The following is a 15,038-nucleotide window of genomic DNA, read 5'->3' on the forward strand; positions in this document are numbered from 1 at the left end:
GCCAATTGGACGAGGCCAGATATCAGCTTAGCAGTAAACCTGTTGTCTAGGTATGTCAGTGATCCAAAAATATACCACTGGGAAGGTGTAAAACGGATAATCAGGTATCTGAAATATAGCATAGATGCATACCTATGTCTAGAACCGACAAGTTCCAATGAACCTGTATTGACCTGCTATGCGGACGCTGACTGGGCAGGTGACACAAAGAGTAGAAAAAGCACCTCTGGTTATATATTTCTCATCAATAACTGCCCAGTACACTGGTACACCGGAAAACAGAACTTGGTTGCCACGTCCACAGTGGAAGCAGAGTACATCTGTCTGTCAAAAGCAGCCAACAATTTAGTATGATTCGATGATCTACTTTCCAACATATGGACCGAACCAGCTTATCCAATAACAATTCACGAGGACAATAAAGCGGCCATAGACATTTCCAACGCAGACGCAGTAGGCTAAAGATCCAGACACATCGACATCAAGCACAAACACGTCAGACAGTTATCGAACGTAGGCTTCAGCAGAGCCGTACATTGTGAGACCTCTGAACAAATCGCAGATATCCTAACAAAACCATTACCAAAGAAACAACACGCGTATCTGACATCAAAGCTAGGAGTGGCTATGCATTGTACGTAGTCAACTCCAAATGTTAGACATTTAGAGGGGGATTTGTTATGAATAAATGTCTAACCTTGTATATGGCAGTGCATGGGTTAACCCCACCTTCCTCACCTAGCCCTTTCCTTGACCCCTCCTTACCTTGACTCCACCTCCGTGGTACATAAATCCATGCCCAGGGACTCACCAAGGCAGTTCCAGATGTTCACCTGAAAAGAGAAGACATGGTATAAATAAATGCTTTTGAAATAAAGACAAATCGTATTTGTGATTATTGGGCAAGGTCCTTGGAAAACAATTAACAGGCTCAAGATTGACTCAGCCTTCCATCCTTCTGAGGTGAGTAAAATGAGAACCCAGATTGTTGGGGGCAATATGCTGACCCTGTAAACTGCTTAGAGAGAGCTATAAAGCACAGTGAAGTGGTATATAAGTGCTAAAAATGGAACTTTGAAAACACCATTGTGGATCCCATTTTGACTTTATGATCCTATTCTGCAAATGTTCCTAGGGGATCTGTGTCTTGCAAAGAAAAATGTTGTTCTGGAATTAAAGGCTGAGCACATTGTAAGCCGCCCTGAGTCTTCGGAGAAGGGCGGCATATAAATCAAATTAAAAAAAAAAAAAAAAAAAAAAAGGCGATGCACAAAATGCTTAACAGCCTCATATTTTCATACAGTTCTTAAAGAGTGTGATTATATCTTGATGAACAGCTTACTGGCTCATGAGAAGTGAATTTCAGAACCAGCAAAGCTTTCAGGCAGCTGACATTATCATGTAATTGTACCTTGTATTGTGTATATTCAACTACTGTATAAAAAGTAAATACATATTAACATTTTGAAACGTAGGACGCACTACAATTTAGAGATAAGTGAGCGCTATATAATCAAATCCTGGACCCTGTGGTGTTTCTGAGTGCCACCAACCACTGCCTTAGTCTCATCATATGTCTAACTGTAAATGCCTACTACACTTTTAGTAAAACAAGAAGAATCCAGATTTTGGGGAGGAGGGTATGAAATTATAGTTTGGGTTTTTACATAGGCAAAGTGCTTAGCTTGATGATTAGAACCCATTGTGCTACAAAAACCATTTGTATTTTCACAGTATTGTTTGACCTATATGCACAAAACAGGGTTGAAGTAGAAATAATTGAAGAAAGGGAAATGGGAAGGGGAAGAGTAAAACAATCTGCTTGAAGAAAAGTTCTTTTTTTTCTGTTTAAAAATAGGACAGGGTCCCACTGTGAAGCAGGAAGAAACTAGAATGCTTGTGTATAGACTCATTTTTGTGCAAAAGTGTGATTTTTAGGCAGCTGTGCTTTCAAACTGGAGTTGGAAGATAGCTGCAGCTGAAATTCACACCCAGTACCACCCCTTCCTGTATCCTGTGGCCAGGAAAGGAAAAATATACGGACATGGACTTATTAATTGGGAGGACGTCAGGAGTTGAGGAGAACTGTTTGTAGTGGGTGAAACTTTGTGTGAGTGTGATGTGTGTAGGACTAAACAACCTAAAAGTTCTGGGGGTACAATGGAGCGGCAGTAAGCAGGGTCTCATCCCGTGACTCTCTTTGGATGACAGCTGCACAACAACTAGGCAACCATGTCAAGACGAAAGCACATTGAGCCCTCAAGGCTCTGGATTTGGGCATCATTTCTATTAATGGAAGGTGAGTGGACCGATTTCATGGGTAGAATGTCATGGGTTTACAGAAAGAATCATCTCTATCCTTGCTTCTGAGTCAAAGTGTTTAAGGAATTTGGGGAGTTTGGATAGATGAGTAACTCAACAGCTCTTAAATTTACATATTCCTCGCATCCTAATAACTTGGCCATGAGGTTGGTTCTCCCTTGATGTAATTGATATTCTGGCATGGTGTTTACAGGCACTTTAGGTTTCAAAGGATTTCTATGCTGTTATAGGTATGAAGTAGAATAATTTCAGTTCCAAATCAATTGTTCTGTGCTATGTTGGGTGCTTTGCATTTAAATTTTCTTTATTTGGGGCATTATATATTTGTGACATCTGGGCCCTTGCAATCCATAATCTGGAGCTCAGCAGGAAGCAGAGATGGCAGCTTCTTGCCATCTGCTGTTTCTCTCCTACCACGAAAAACAAGTTTTTAATATCTTGAGCATCAGAAAAATCCAGTACTTCATAAGGCAAGTTAGCTTAGACTTCAGCAGTTCTAAAACCAGCGAAAACAATGTTTGCAATATGGTTGCATGGAAGAGGATCAGTGGTTGCAAAAGGGTGATTTGCTTAATGCATGGTTTTAGAACTATTAGAACTCTAAGCTGAGTTCACTTATTACACAAATTCATGGACTATGGTTTATAGATTAGAATACAGAATAACAGAGTTGGAAGGGACCTTGAAGGTCTTCTAGTCCAACCCCCTGCTCAGACAGGAAACCCTATACCATTTCAGACAAGTCGTTGTCCAATCTCTTCTTTAAAAACCTCCAATGATGGAGCACCCACAACTTCTGGAGGCAAGTTGTTCCACTGATTATTAATACTGATACTAAATACTAAAAAATTGATGTTCTAACTGTCAGGAAATTCCACCTTAGTTCTAGATTGGACCTCTCCTTGATTAGTTTCCACCCATTGTTTCTTGTCCTGCCTTCAGGTGCTTTGGAAAATAGGTCGCCCCCCCCCTCTTCTTTGTGGCAGCCCCTCAAATACTGGAACACTGCTATTATGTCACTCCTAGTCCTTTTCATTAATCTAGACACCCAATTCCTGCAGTCGTTCTTCACGTTTTAGCCTCCAGTCCAGTCCAGTTTGGTGTATTCCAGTTTGGTGTATTCATACAATACACCAAACCAAAATTATATTATCTTAGTTTATATCACATTACCAGCTTGATCATTTGACAGAAGTTGAATATTTGTACTAGTGGGAAAACTATGATTGGCTTTGTTTATTTTTCTGGATTTTTTAAAATTAAAAGACAGCATGTTCTGTACACATTATTTTCATATCCTTTATCTAGAATTGCGTACTAGGTTAGGTGGGATGAGGATCCTGATTCATTGCTTGTTTCTAGTTGGATTTGTTCATGGACTAGAGATAGGGTCCCACCTAGTTTTTTTTAAATCTCAGGCAGCAAACTTTATTGAATTGGCCAGCACGTTTATCTCTGTATTCTTTCCCCAGTTTGATTTATTTTGAATTTATGCAAATAACAGCTCATTTCTTCTATTTGTAATGGTATGTGGGCATGATTTTGGGAGACAGGAGGAAGAGCCGCAGATTAGACAAGAGTCAGGTGAGTCCTCAGAAAGAATGGGTTTGTGGCAAACATCTCAGAAGGGACCCTCCCTACTTTCTTGGAGAGATGTATTTCCAGACTTTCAAGATTCTGTTAATGTAAAATTACAATAAAGGTAGAGCTGGATGTGTTTCTTGTCTGGATTACCTCACAAAGCTGATACTAAGCTTTGGAGTCTGATAAAGGAGTCTTTCTCTATTCCTTAGACCAGGGGTGTCAAACTCCATTTCATCGAGGGCCACATCAGGGTTGTGTTTGACCTCGGGGAGCCAGGATGAGTGTGGCCAGCTAGACATCACTCATGTTGGGGTGCCTGTGGTGGCTCGAGCGCTCTGCCAGCAAAAACAGGCTCCCAAGCCCCGTTTTTGGCTGCGATGGATTCCTGCAACCCTCTGTCAGCGAAAACAGCTCTGTTTTCATTGGCAGAGGCACCGTGGGCCGGTTCTTTGCTGTTTCCAGGGCAGCCCCATGGGCCAGATCTAAGCATCCCTTGAGTTTGACACTCCTGCCTTAGGCCAAGGTGATTCTGTAACTCAAGAATTCCCATGCTTCTGTTCAAGGCCCAGGTAGTGGATTGATGTAAAAAGTTATTTATCTTTACAAGAAGTAGGTAAAAGTATTTAGATTAATACTTATTGGGATCCCTGTATCTGTCATGTGCTGTGGCCTAGGACCTGAGCAAAATTTACAGGCATACATGCACATACACACAGTACGTACACATAAGTACATATGGGTTTGTCCTATACTTTTGGCAAACTGAACTGCTATTTCCTTCTCACCATATTATTGCCAAGAAAGAAAAGCAAATACATCCTTTTAAAATATGGCATTTTTTTAAAAAAAATAAGGAGGTCATTTTAAGCACTGTGATAAACTTAAGGACAATTTTTATGAAGTCATGATTGGGAAAATTAGCTGCACCTGGACTAGAGGAACAGTGAGAGCCTATTGTATTTGAAAGACCCAAGAGACTTTTCATTGTGGCTGGTGGTCCATGACTCTCAGTCTCCTCCAAGGTGACAATGTCAGGAAGCTTTGCAGGGGAAGTTCCAGAAGAAGGACCGTGGGCGATAACAATGAGTTAGGTTTTCAGAGAATTCATAGTCATAGAATATCATTGTACATACAAAGTGTTGGAAAATAGATGAAGCTTTTACCAGCTCTCATTAAATCCTGATGCTTGAAGGCAAGATGTATATTTCTTTCTCTCTTTTTTTGAATGGCTGTTGTTTAATAATATTCTTTGGAACACTAAAAACACAGTTGTTATCTCAGGACTTCATCTTTAGATTTTTTATAAGTGTACTCCACTTTTCTCCATTTTATTCAAGGGTGCATCCATTATCTTCTAACGTTTAATGTCAAGCATAAGAAATTGAGAGCCAGAAGGTTCAGATGAATACAAGTTTATTGTATTCTAAAGCTCTCTACAAGAATCTGAACTACTAATGGTCAAAGCAAATTGGCGATAGATAAGAATCAACAATGGGCTGAACTTAGATCTCTTATGGGCACAAAGGGACTCGAGGCTGAGGATGTGCTTGACCCCTCCCTCAGGTTCAGCCTCTTTATCTCCTATATCTAACTTCATAATAACCCTGGGAATCAAGTTACACAGGCAGCAGTCTGGCTATGCCATAATTTATAAGTTATGGAGATACATGGGTCCATAAATTCTTTAGAGAGATCGTATCTCCTGTCCTCCACCCCCTTTCAGTATCAAAAGCTCTTACCTTTCAGCAGCAACTGTTCAGAGGTAAAGCTTTTGCGCTTCTTACCTTAATATGTTCTTTGTTCACCACCATAATCTTATCACCGTAATAAAGGAGGAAGAACGGAAGATTAGTAAGGAACAAAAATGCATTCCAGCTCTTCCCATTTAGACTAACAGAGGAACAGAGGCTGCCATCACAATGGAACTCTAGCAATTGCAAAGTCATAACACAGAGGAGATGCTGCTGCTACCAACAAAAAGTAGAGCAAGGTGAAGAGAAGAGATTGACTGGAGTAAAAAATGACCAGTATGTTTCTGCTTCCCCTCTCCTTTCTCCTTCTTCCAGGTTCAAGGTCTCACTCCATGGAATTTGCCCCACAGATTCTTGATCACCCCTCCAACCTTGTGGTAGGTAAGGACCAACCAGCCACTCTGAACTGCCGTGCTGATGGAAATCCAGCTCCCACCATTGAATGGTATCGCAATGGAAAGTACGTGAAACCCAGCAAAGATGATGCTACTTCCCAGCCTACCCTTCTGCCAGATGGGTCCCTCTTCTTCCTCCGACTCAGCCAGGAGAAAGGAAAATCAGATGAGGGTGTATACCATTGCCTGGCCAGGAATCATCTGGGTAAAGCCATGAGTAAAAATGCATCACTCTATTTAGAAGGTAAGGCATTGAAAGTTCCTGGAGTATTTGTAGTAGTAGTAATATTCAGGAAGAAGCCTTGTTTATACCACATCCCAGCACTTTGTGCTGAGTTTGTTTCTTTGAGCCTATTCAATATGAAGAGATACTACTGTCCTTTCTGTATTGTTTTAGTCAGGGCAAAGAGACAGCTATGTATCAACTGCAGTGGTTGTTGGCGATTTATTTCAGGTTCCTCTCCCTGTAATGGAATGCATGAGTGACCTTGAAGAAAGGGAAGAAGAAACCATCAGACAAGAGCAGCAGGAATCCCCTGTGCCTTAATGGTCAGAGAAAGAAACTTAGGAAGGACCCCCCCCTAATTACATAATGGTTACCTTCCCTTCACTATGCCTCTCAAGGGATCAGCAAAGACAGCAAATTGGGGTGATAAAATGCAGAACATCCTACAAACTCATAAAGTTCCTTCATTAATCCCCTCCTTCAGTTATCCTGTGGGAAAGACCTTGGGAGAAATGTGGGAAAGACCTTGGGAGACGTGGCAAAGGAAATGGTCAGATATAGAGACAGCATAGGAAAATGCACATGGCAAGGACCTGTCTCAATAAAGCAAGCAGTTAAAAGTGGAGGGAGGGAAGTTTGTACTTTCAAACTTGCAATATTCTGTTAATGCAATAAAGTAGATTTAGCTCACCTAGTCATGTTTCCTGTCTGGTTTACCCGAGAAGGTCAATATCAAATTGCAAGTCTGAAAGTTCAGGCTTTCCAACCTCCACTTTTAACTGCTCGCTCCATTAGATCCTTCCTAAGTTTCCTTCTGTGACCATTTAGCCACTGGGGGCTCCTGTCTCTTCTGTCTGATGTTTTCCTAAACAGCATCTCTTCTATCTTTTCCTCAAGGTCACCCATGACCAATTTGTTTCTTCCTGGGGCACAATGATACATAAGAAACACAAGGCATTTCCTTCATTCAAGTGTGCATGCTGGGGCAAGAATATACAATAGAGGCAACCAAGCAGCATCTCAAGGATATCGGCAATCAAGCAGACTTCATGTCCTTCCCCAAAGAAATTTTTTTAAGTAGCCCTCACATTTCTTACTGTCCTGCTGGATACTTAAATCAAATCACCATTCCTAAACTAAGCCAGGCCATGAGCTTCACACAGTTTGACATGCTTCTGTCAGTGATGGAAAGGGATTCAAAGGGATTCCATTCGAATCCTGGGTCTGCCCATATGGCAAAGGAGCCATTCAAACCATCACATGCGCCTTACTGTGCTGTCCATTTTATGCTGATGCTTGCTGCCAGTTGCTAATTCCACACTTAATTAAATATCCCAGTGACTCTGATCTGTTCTGTTTAAACCTCTTACTGTCAGATTCAAATGACTCTTATCTCTTTAAGTGTGGCTAAACTCTGCAACATGATATGTAAGATGTGGAGCAATCTGGCTGACAAATCTGTTCATCTAAGCTGCCTAATCAATATTAGTTAGGATAATGGATTTGGATGGTGAGATGGGCAGCATATATATTCAATAAACAAAACAAACAAGTACATTTTATGCATCCAAGTGTTTTAGGGACTGGAAATGTTCTGTTATGTTCTATTCAAGTTGTCACCTTCAATCTCAGTGCACCCCAAGGCAGAATCCTGTCCTAAGAGATGAATCCAGCATCAGATTTTGGCCCTCTCTGTTCCCAGGTTTACATGGCTGTTTTTTCCTAACCTTCAGGGTTTTTGAGATCCAAAGGTACTCATCAGGCAGAAGGTGCATGGAACCTTAATGCATCCCTTTCGTCCCCCTACTAGTTCTCCAACCTGGGGAGAAAGTTAATCAAGCCATTAAAAAGCAACACCCCCAAATTATACATCTTTCTGTTCTCAATTAAGCTCTGCCAATCTGCAGCCAGGAGAGTTCTGTGCTTGTGGAACATGTTGACTTTGTAGCCTTAAGACATTAAAGCTATTTCACTTCCTAAAGAACTTGGGAGCTGGCTAATTAAAATATGGTTACTTTGTTCATTTTTGTATCTCATTTGCATTTTCCTTCTGGGTCATTGTTAATCCACAGGAAGATGCTTTTTGTGTCCAGGCCCTGTATGTGGAACTCTCTGCTCCAAGAGAGGACTTCCCACCCTATTTAAAATGAAATGAACGTTGAATTTGGTTCTTCGGTGGAATCAGTTTCTTCTTTCCATGTCTTTATTTTTAGAATTTTAAAAATGTAGCTAACAAAATTCAGCTACTTTGTTTATGTCCCTTTACAAAAAAAAAAAAAAAAAAATCTGCTTTATGTTTTATAAGCCACCTTGTGGATTGTTTTCTCCCCTCCTTTGCAATGAAGAAAACGAGGTAGCAATTTCTGTAGAAATAAATAAATAATGCAGAGGCCTCAGGGAGAGAGTAAGCAATGTATTAAGAATAATAAATCAGTTGACAGAAAATAACAAAAGAATAATTGGAACACAAGGTATGGGATATATTCTCTCTCTCTCTCTCTGCCAGCCCCCCCCACCCCGTGTGTTTGTGTGTGTATGTGTATATGTTTGTGGGTCTCTGTGCACTAAGCTACATTTTTGCTTCCTTGCAACTCACACACAATCATATATATAATATGGGCTGGATACCACACAGCCCATGTCTACTACCGTCAGTCCACATTTTCTCCACCTTGGCATCTAAAATGTCTCTCCTGTAGAGTTGTGCAGCTCAAATTATTAATGCAATTAGAATTCTTCTTTAATAAGCAGGCCTGGAATCTCTCCAATTAACACTTCATTACTGATCAGATTCCCTTCAGCTCCCGTGGTCCGTCAGGAAGGCTCATGGTGATGTTTGTCAGCTATAAATATTCATACAAGTAACGATGACTTAGGAGATGCTTCCGCTAGCCAGGCTCAATCAAGTGTGCCAGAAGAGGCTGCCTTTTTGGTACATTTCTTGCAGAGAACTGCCCTCTCTGGCTGGCTGTGAGGCCAAGCCAGAAAAGGATGCCAAATAGGTGCTCCAGGAGTCAGCAAAGGCGGCATTTTCTTTTTTTCCAGCTTCCTTCTCAATGCATCCCTTCCAAACAAAATCAGCAGGGAAGTAGATGTTGTTTTGGCATTTTGCTAGAAGTGTGAATCTCCCTCTGAGCAAATTGGCTACAAATGTGTGAAAACTGGGATGGGAGGATCCTAGCCTGGAACATTTCAGACAGCAGATACGAGAACACTGTTTCATGTATCCAGATTCTTTTTTAAAATGCCACTTTTTAGCTGTCTCAAACATTTTATTTGGTTAAATCATGCTGGCTGGGTAATTCTGGGAGTTGAAGTCCCTGAGTCTTAAAGTTGCCAAGTTTGGAGACCCCTAGGTCAAATCTTTGACAAAATGTTGGAGTACTAACTTTTTTGTGCAATGATTACTCAGATGCAGAGCTTTTCCTTTGTCCCTTGAAGTTTACAACTCTGCCCCAATATCTCTCAACGTTGACAAGCTTAAGATGCGTGGACTTCTACACCCAGAATTCCCTAGCCGGCAAGCTTCAAGCCAGCTGGGGAATTCTGGGAATTGAAACTCACACATCTTAAAGTTGCCAAGACTGAGAAATAATGTGTTAGAGTAGGGGTGTAAAACTCAAGACCTGCGGGCCCGATCCTGCCCATGGAGTGCTTAGATCTGGCCGTGGGCCTGCCCTGGAAACAGTGAAGGACTGGCCTGTAGTGCCTCTGCCAGCAAAAATGGAGCTTATGAGAGCTGCGCACGGCCGTCCTGGGCTCCATTTTCGGCCGCAATGATCTCCTGCAACCTTCTGCCAGTGAAAACGGAGCTCAGGGAGGCTGCATGTAGCCCACTCAGGTTCCGTTTTCAACTGCAATGGCTTCCTGGAGCCCTCTGCCAGTGCGCGGCCTCCCAGAGTTCTGTTTCACGCCCACCCTGGCCATGTCCTCTCCACCCCCACTCCCCTGGGCTTCCGAGGTCAAACACAGCTCTGATGCAACCTCAATGAAATTGAGTTTGACACTCCTATATTAGACTAATCAGTAGCTTAGCATTGCAAAGACTTATGCTTGACAAGTTGAAGAGCTGTTCCTAAGATCCTTCAGCTTTCCAGAATGTTCTCTAGAACAGGGATCCCCAACCCGTAGACTGCAGCTTGGTACTGGGCTGCAGCCCATTCAGAACCGGGCCACACAAGCGGCAGGCGAGTGAGCATGCCTGCTGCTTGCGTGGGACCATTTCCTCTCCCTCTCCCCCAATTGCCGGTCTGCAAAGCTGGAAAGATTGGGGACTTCTCCTCTAGAAAGCCATTTTTTCTCTTTTTCCGAGTGCTCTTCCAAACAAAACATAGATTGAAGCAGTCAGTTACCTTCTAAAAATACCTATGAGATTTATGTGAGGGCCAAAGGCATTCTTGAACATAAAGATCAAGCTGGACATTCCTGTTTTAATTTTCAGTATACTTGCTTCCATTTAACTTTTTAATTAACATGATTTTAGAAACTTCCTGCTGGAGCGATCTTAAAATATCTAGGAAGAATAATATCCTAAGGTAGGAACCCTGCATGTAAGCATTTGACTCATCGCCTGGAGTTTTGATTGTATCACAAAAGATTCACATCCTCCACGGGGAACAAATGCAGGAAACAGGCAACATTAAAAAAAGGCTGAATGGCAAAGGATAAAGAATTCCCTGTTTTTCCTCTCTGCAGGGTTTAGCTTTCAGATTGCCTTTCCAGTTCAGGCTGTCAAGGCAATTATTATCTTTAAGGGAGACAAACCAACTAAAGCATTTCCCTATTACAGCTACTCCAGCTCTTGTTTCATTGCCACAGGATGTTGTGGGGATGACCTCCAGTGAGATGGTCTTTTTAAAGGGTTCCTTGAAAGGAATTTATCTCTCCAGAAAAGTTCACCCACAAAGGACAAAGTCAATTGATGACATCTAAAATGTGCTAAGCCATGGTTTGCTAAGCTAGTCAAGCAGCCTGGTGTACACAATTTCAATCCATCAACCATGGTTTTCCAAAATGTCTGGGTTAACATAATTCATTAGATCTTACTCAATAAGATATGTTACTACAAACCCTGATTAATTATTATATATAAATACATAACACACATCTGTGAAATGTTTAAAAACCTCAAGATTTACTATCAAGAGTCAGATAGGAACTGGATCTCCTTAGAATTAAATCAGGATGGTGCTGTACTATGGAATCAGTTTTGGGTACCAACTAATCTTGGGATAGTTGATGTTGTTGTTATATTTTTGCCATTTTTTTCAAAGTTTTAAAAAAATGAAGCTCATTAGATGCTATCGTTGCCTATAAGATCATTGTCTACTGATAAGAAACAATTCTGGCATCACATAGTCTTGGAAGGCTATTTCCTCATTCCAGTACCTTGGCCACTGATGTCAAAATTATTATTTTTCTACAAGTTTCTGAGAATGAATTAAAAATGGGGTGAGAGGATGAAATCCACCTATCAAAGATTATTTTTGAATGCTTTTTTTTTTTTTGTAGTCCTAGAAGAGGAATTCCGACTTCATCCTAGTGACTTGAAGGTGACAATTGGGGAATCGTGGTTGTTGGAGTGTGTGCCTCCACTGGGACATCCTGAGCCCACCATCTCATGGAAGAAGAATGGAGTGCCCATAAGTGCAGAAAATGGCCATTATGAGGTAGCCAACTGGTACCTACCTCTTATTGTAGTCAGCATTTAGATTTAAGAAGCTTAGAGGCAGACTAACAGAATACAGAGGTGGAAGGGACCTTGGAGATCAACTAGTCCAACTCCTTGCTCAGGCAGGAATCCCTGTACCATTTCAGATAAATGGTTGCCCAATTTCTTCTTAAAAAACATCCAGTGTTGGAGCACCTACACCTTCTGGAGGCAAGTCGTTCCACTGATTAATTGTTCTAACAATTAATTAATTAATTGTTCTGACTTCCTGAAATCAATGGGACAAATTGGTAATGATTAACAGTCTCAATTACAGTAAATGTATAGAAATAAATGGGATTTAAGTTGCTGCATCGCCACCATTTACTGTATAGGTACTATAAACACAAGTTAATAAAATGCCATGACTTTTTTAATGTAATAAACAATACCCTCACAATCATAATGATGGTTTAAAGCAATAGCCTGATTCACACAACATGTTAAGACAGGGGCGTCAAACTCACAGCCCGCGGGCCGAATGCGTCACATGATGGCCACACCCATCCCCATTTTAGCAAAGGGGGAAAATGTCGTGATACGTCATATGATGACGTGATGATGTGAGTTTGACACCTCTGTGTTAAGACAAAGGCAATTTTGGGAGAGGCTGCTGAGGTAACTTTGGAGATTGTGCACCCTTAACTTATAAATTGCGTTCTTCTAATTTTGAAAATATTGCTAAACCTTGTTTGAAGAATAAACTTTCCTTTTCCAAGACATAAAAAAATCAGGAGATTCTTTTCTTCAACTGTCCAGTAAGGTCATTATCACCTCTAATATTCCAAATTCTCCTTCCTCCCCCCACCCTGTATTTCCGCAGTTCTCAAAAGAAAAAATTCTGGTAGCCCATGCTCAGAAGAGTGATGCAGGAGCATATACCTGTCTAGCTGTCAATCAAGTAGGAGAGCAAGTGAGCAGAGCAGCCATGGTCATTGTCTTTGGTAAGAAAACCCACAACCATTAGAGGTCATCTAAGCTTTGTTTTGCACTTGAAGGGCCATTATTTAAGATAATTCGGAACAATGCACGAACATCTCCTTAAGATGGCACCTATTAAAATTGGTAACTGTCAGCCTGCCAAATTGGGATTGAGGAAACATTCTGCTTCTTCCATTGTAGAGAGGCCAACATTCACTCGGAGACCCAATGATGTTGTAGCCAGTGTTGGCAGTAGTGTTCAGTTCATTTGTGGAATCCGTGGAGACCCAAAACTTGTTGTACAGTGGTATAAAGAAGATGGAGAGCTCCCTCCAGGGAGGCAAGTATAACTTTCTAGATTCTGAAGATAAGTTCCAATTCTATTCATCTTTAGATTTGTAGGTGAGACAACGATTCTATAATCATTCTTCAGAATCCACCATCACAGCTGGATTTATTTCTCAGGCTTTGCCCTTGGGGCACCTAACTTTGTCTAATAAATTCATGGGGTAAAAAATGGTCTTAGGCAGGACTAGTCCCATTCAGTTCCTTACTGCAAATTATCATCATCCCTCAAGAAGTTTAGGGATTTTTCCTTTGCCATTTCATTCTCCCAAGAATTCTGAAAGATAAATTGGGTGGTGAGAGACATGATCCTCAAGCAAACTTCACTGGAGAGAACAGTGCTGAGTATTCATTTCATGTATGACTGCTATTTCTTCGTAAGAAGATCAGAAATGTTTAAGAAGATCAGACAAGATGGCTATTATAATAAAGAACAAACAAACGAACAAACCAAAGTTCACAGCAGCCAACATAAAAGAGTCCAGGGCTGTTTTTAACTAAATGCAAGCAGTAGGGTGTTGTATGGCTCTCTAGATTTCTTCTAAGGAAACTTAACTTCTTGACAGAAATTTTCATCAATTTATGCAAGAATGAATGAAGAATTGGAGGATCCCCACCACCACCACTTCATATCTTTAGAGCCCTGGTAGACAGTGGTTAAAAGGCTAACTTTGCCTGGAGTTTGTCTGGAATTCAATCCTGATAGGCTCAAGGTTGACTCAGCCTTCCATCCTTTCGAGGTCAATAAAATGTGGACCCAGATTATTGGGGGCAATATGGAAATAATGCTTCTACATTGTAAACCACCCAAAGAGTGCTGTTAAGTTCCAGGGGGTGATATATTAGCCTAAATGCTATTGCTAAATTGTATATCACGTATTAATATATCTTGGGAGATGTCCAGTAAAGTTTGATAGATGGCAGATTCATGGTGGACCAAATAATATTGCCATTCAATGCATTATCTATTTTTTTTTAAGTATTCCTGGGAATGGGGGACTATCACACAATGTATTATTGAGTTTCTGAAAGTATTCCTAGGAAGGAGAGAAAAACCAATTCTGGCTTATTTCTTGTTATGTAAATAAGGTCCCTGTGGCCAGCTGAGAGTTCTGGACCTTTCCTCACAGGTATGAAGTAGACCAAGAAAATGTCCTTCAAATTCACCATCTTACAATATGTGATGCTGGGAAATATATCTGTGCTGCTTACAGCCATGGAGGGACCATCTTTGCCAAGGCAACTTTAACTGTGGAAGGTGAGCTCTACAAGACCATCAAGAAAAAAAAAAGTCCTGTGTTGACTAAATGCCAGAGTTATCCTTCACAAGCATTTACCAAAATCCACTATTTTGTTCTTAGAATAACAGCCCCCTATCCCACAAGATTATTTTTCAGCTACAATAAAAAAAGCTTTTCCCCCAGATGAACCACTAAATGATGACTTAACTCCCCAATTAATTCCTCTAGAGCAGATATATACAGATTATTTAAGGGTGATCTGTTAAAAGCTGTGTAATGAGCATGGGGGAAGAAGAGGACAAAGAGCGTTTACAAGAGTCAGGGGTAGGGTGAGCAGGGGTGGGGATGGGGGATGAGGTTGTTAAAAGTAGGCAATGGATCATATGGAATTAGATTAAAGGCTTCATGTTGTCCTAGGCTGACTACTTTCCACTAAAATAAGGCCAGATCACATCCAAACACAAGGAAACCATTGGTATCATTCTCCATTAGAGATTCTATGGAGATTCTCAGTCATCCAGGTTATGGTTGTCCCAAATGTGA

General features: G+C 41.0%; 1 protein-coding gene across 1 annotated transcript in view; it reads left to right on the plus strand.

Annotated features, from left to right (window-relative positions):
* Positions 1 to 2,232: 2,232 nt before the first annotated feature.
* Positions 2,233 to 15,038, plus strand: part of ROBO4 (roundabout guidance receptor 4) — a 59,570-nt gene continuing 46,764 nt past the window's right edge. Inside the window, exons 1-6 of the mRNA XM_070952498.1 lie at positions 2,233 to 2,299; positions 5,973 to 6,296; positions 11,790 to 11,947; positions 12,812 to 12,932; positions 13,111 to 13,249; positions 14,385 to 14,512. Coding sequence (XP_070808599.1) covers positions 2,233 to 2,299; positions 5,973 to 6,296; positions 11,790 to 11,947; positions 12,812 to 12,932; positions 13,111 to 13,249; positions 14,385 to 14,512 — 937 coding nt within the window. The remainder of the gene's footprint in view (positions 2,300 to 5,972; positions 6,297 to 11,789; positions 11,948 to 12,811; positions 12,933 to 13,110; positions 13,250 to 14,384; positions 14,513 to 15,038) is intronic.

The sequence above is a fragment of the Pituophis catenifer genome, unplaced genomic scaffold (genome assembly GCF_029215685.1).
Source record: "Pituophis catenifer annectens isolate HBS135680 unplaced genomic scaffold, rPitCat1.0.hap2 SCAF_12, whole genome shotgun sequence".
Classification (NCBI taxonomy): Eukaryota; Metazoa; Chordata; class Lepidosauria; order Squamata; family Colubridae; genus Pituophis; species Pituophis catenifer.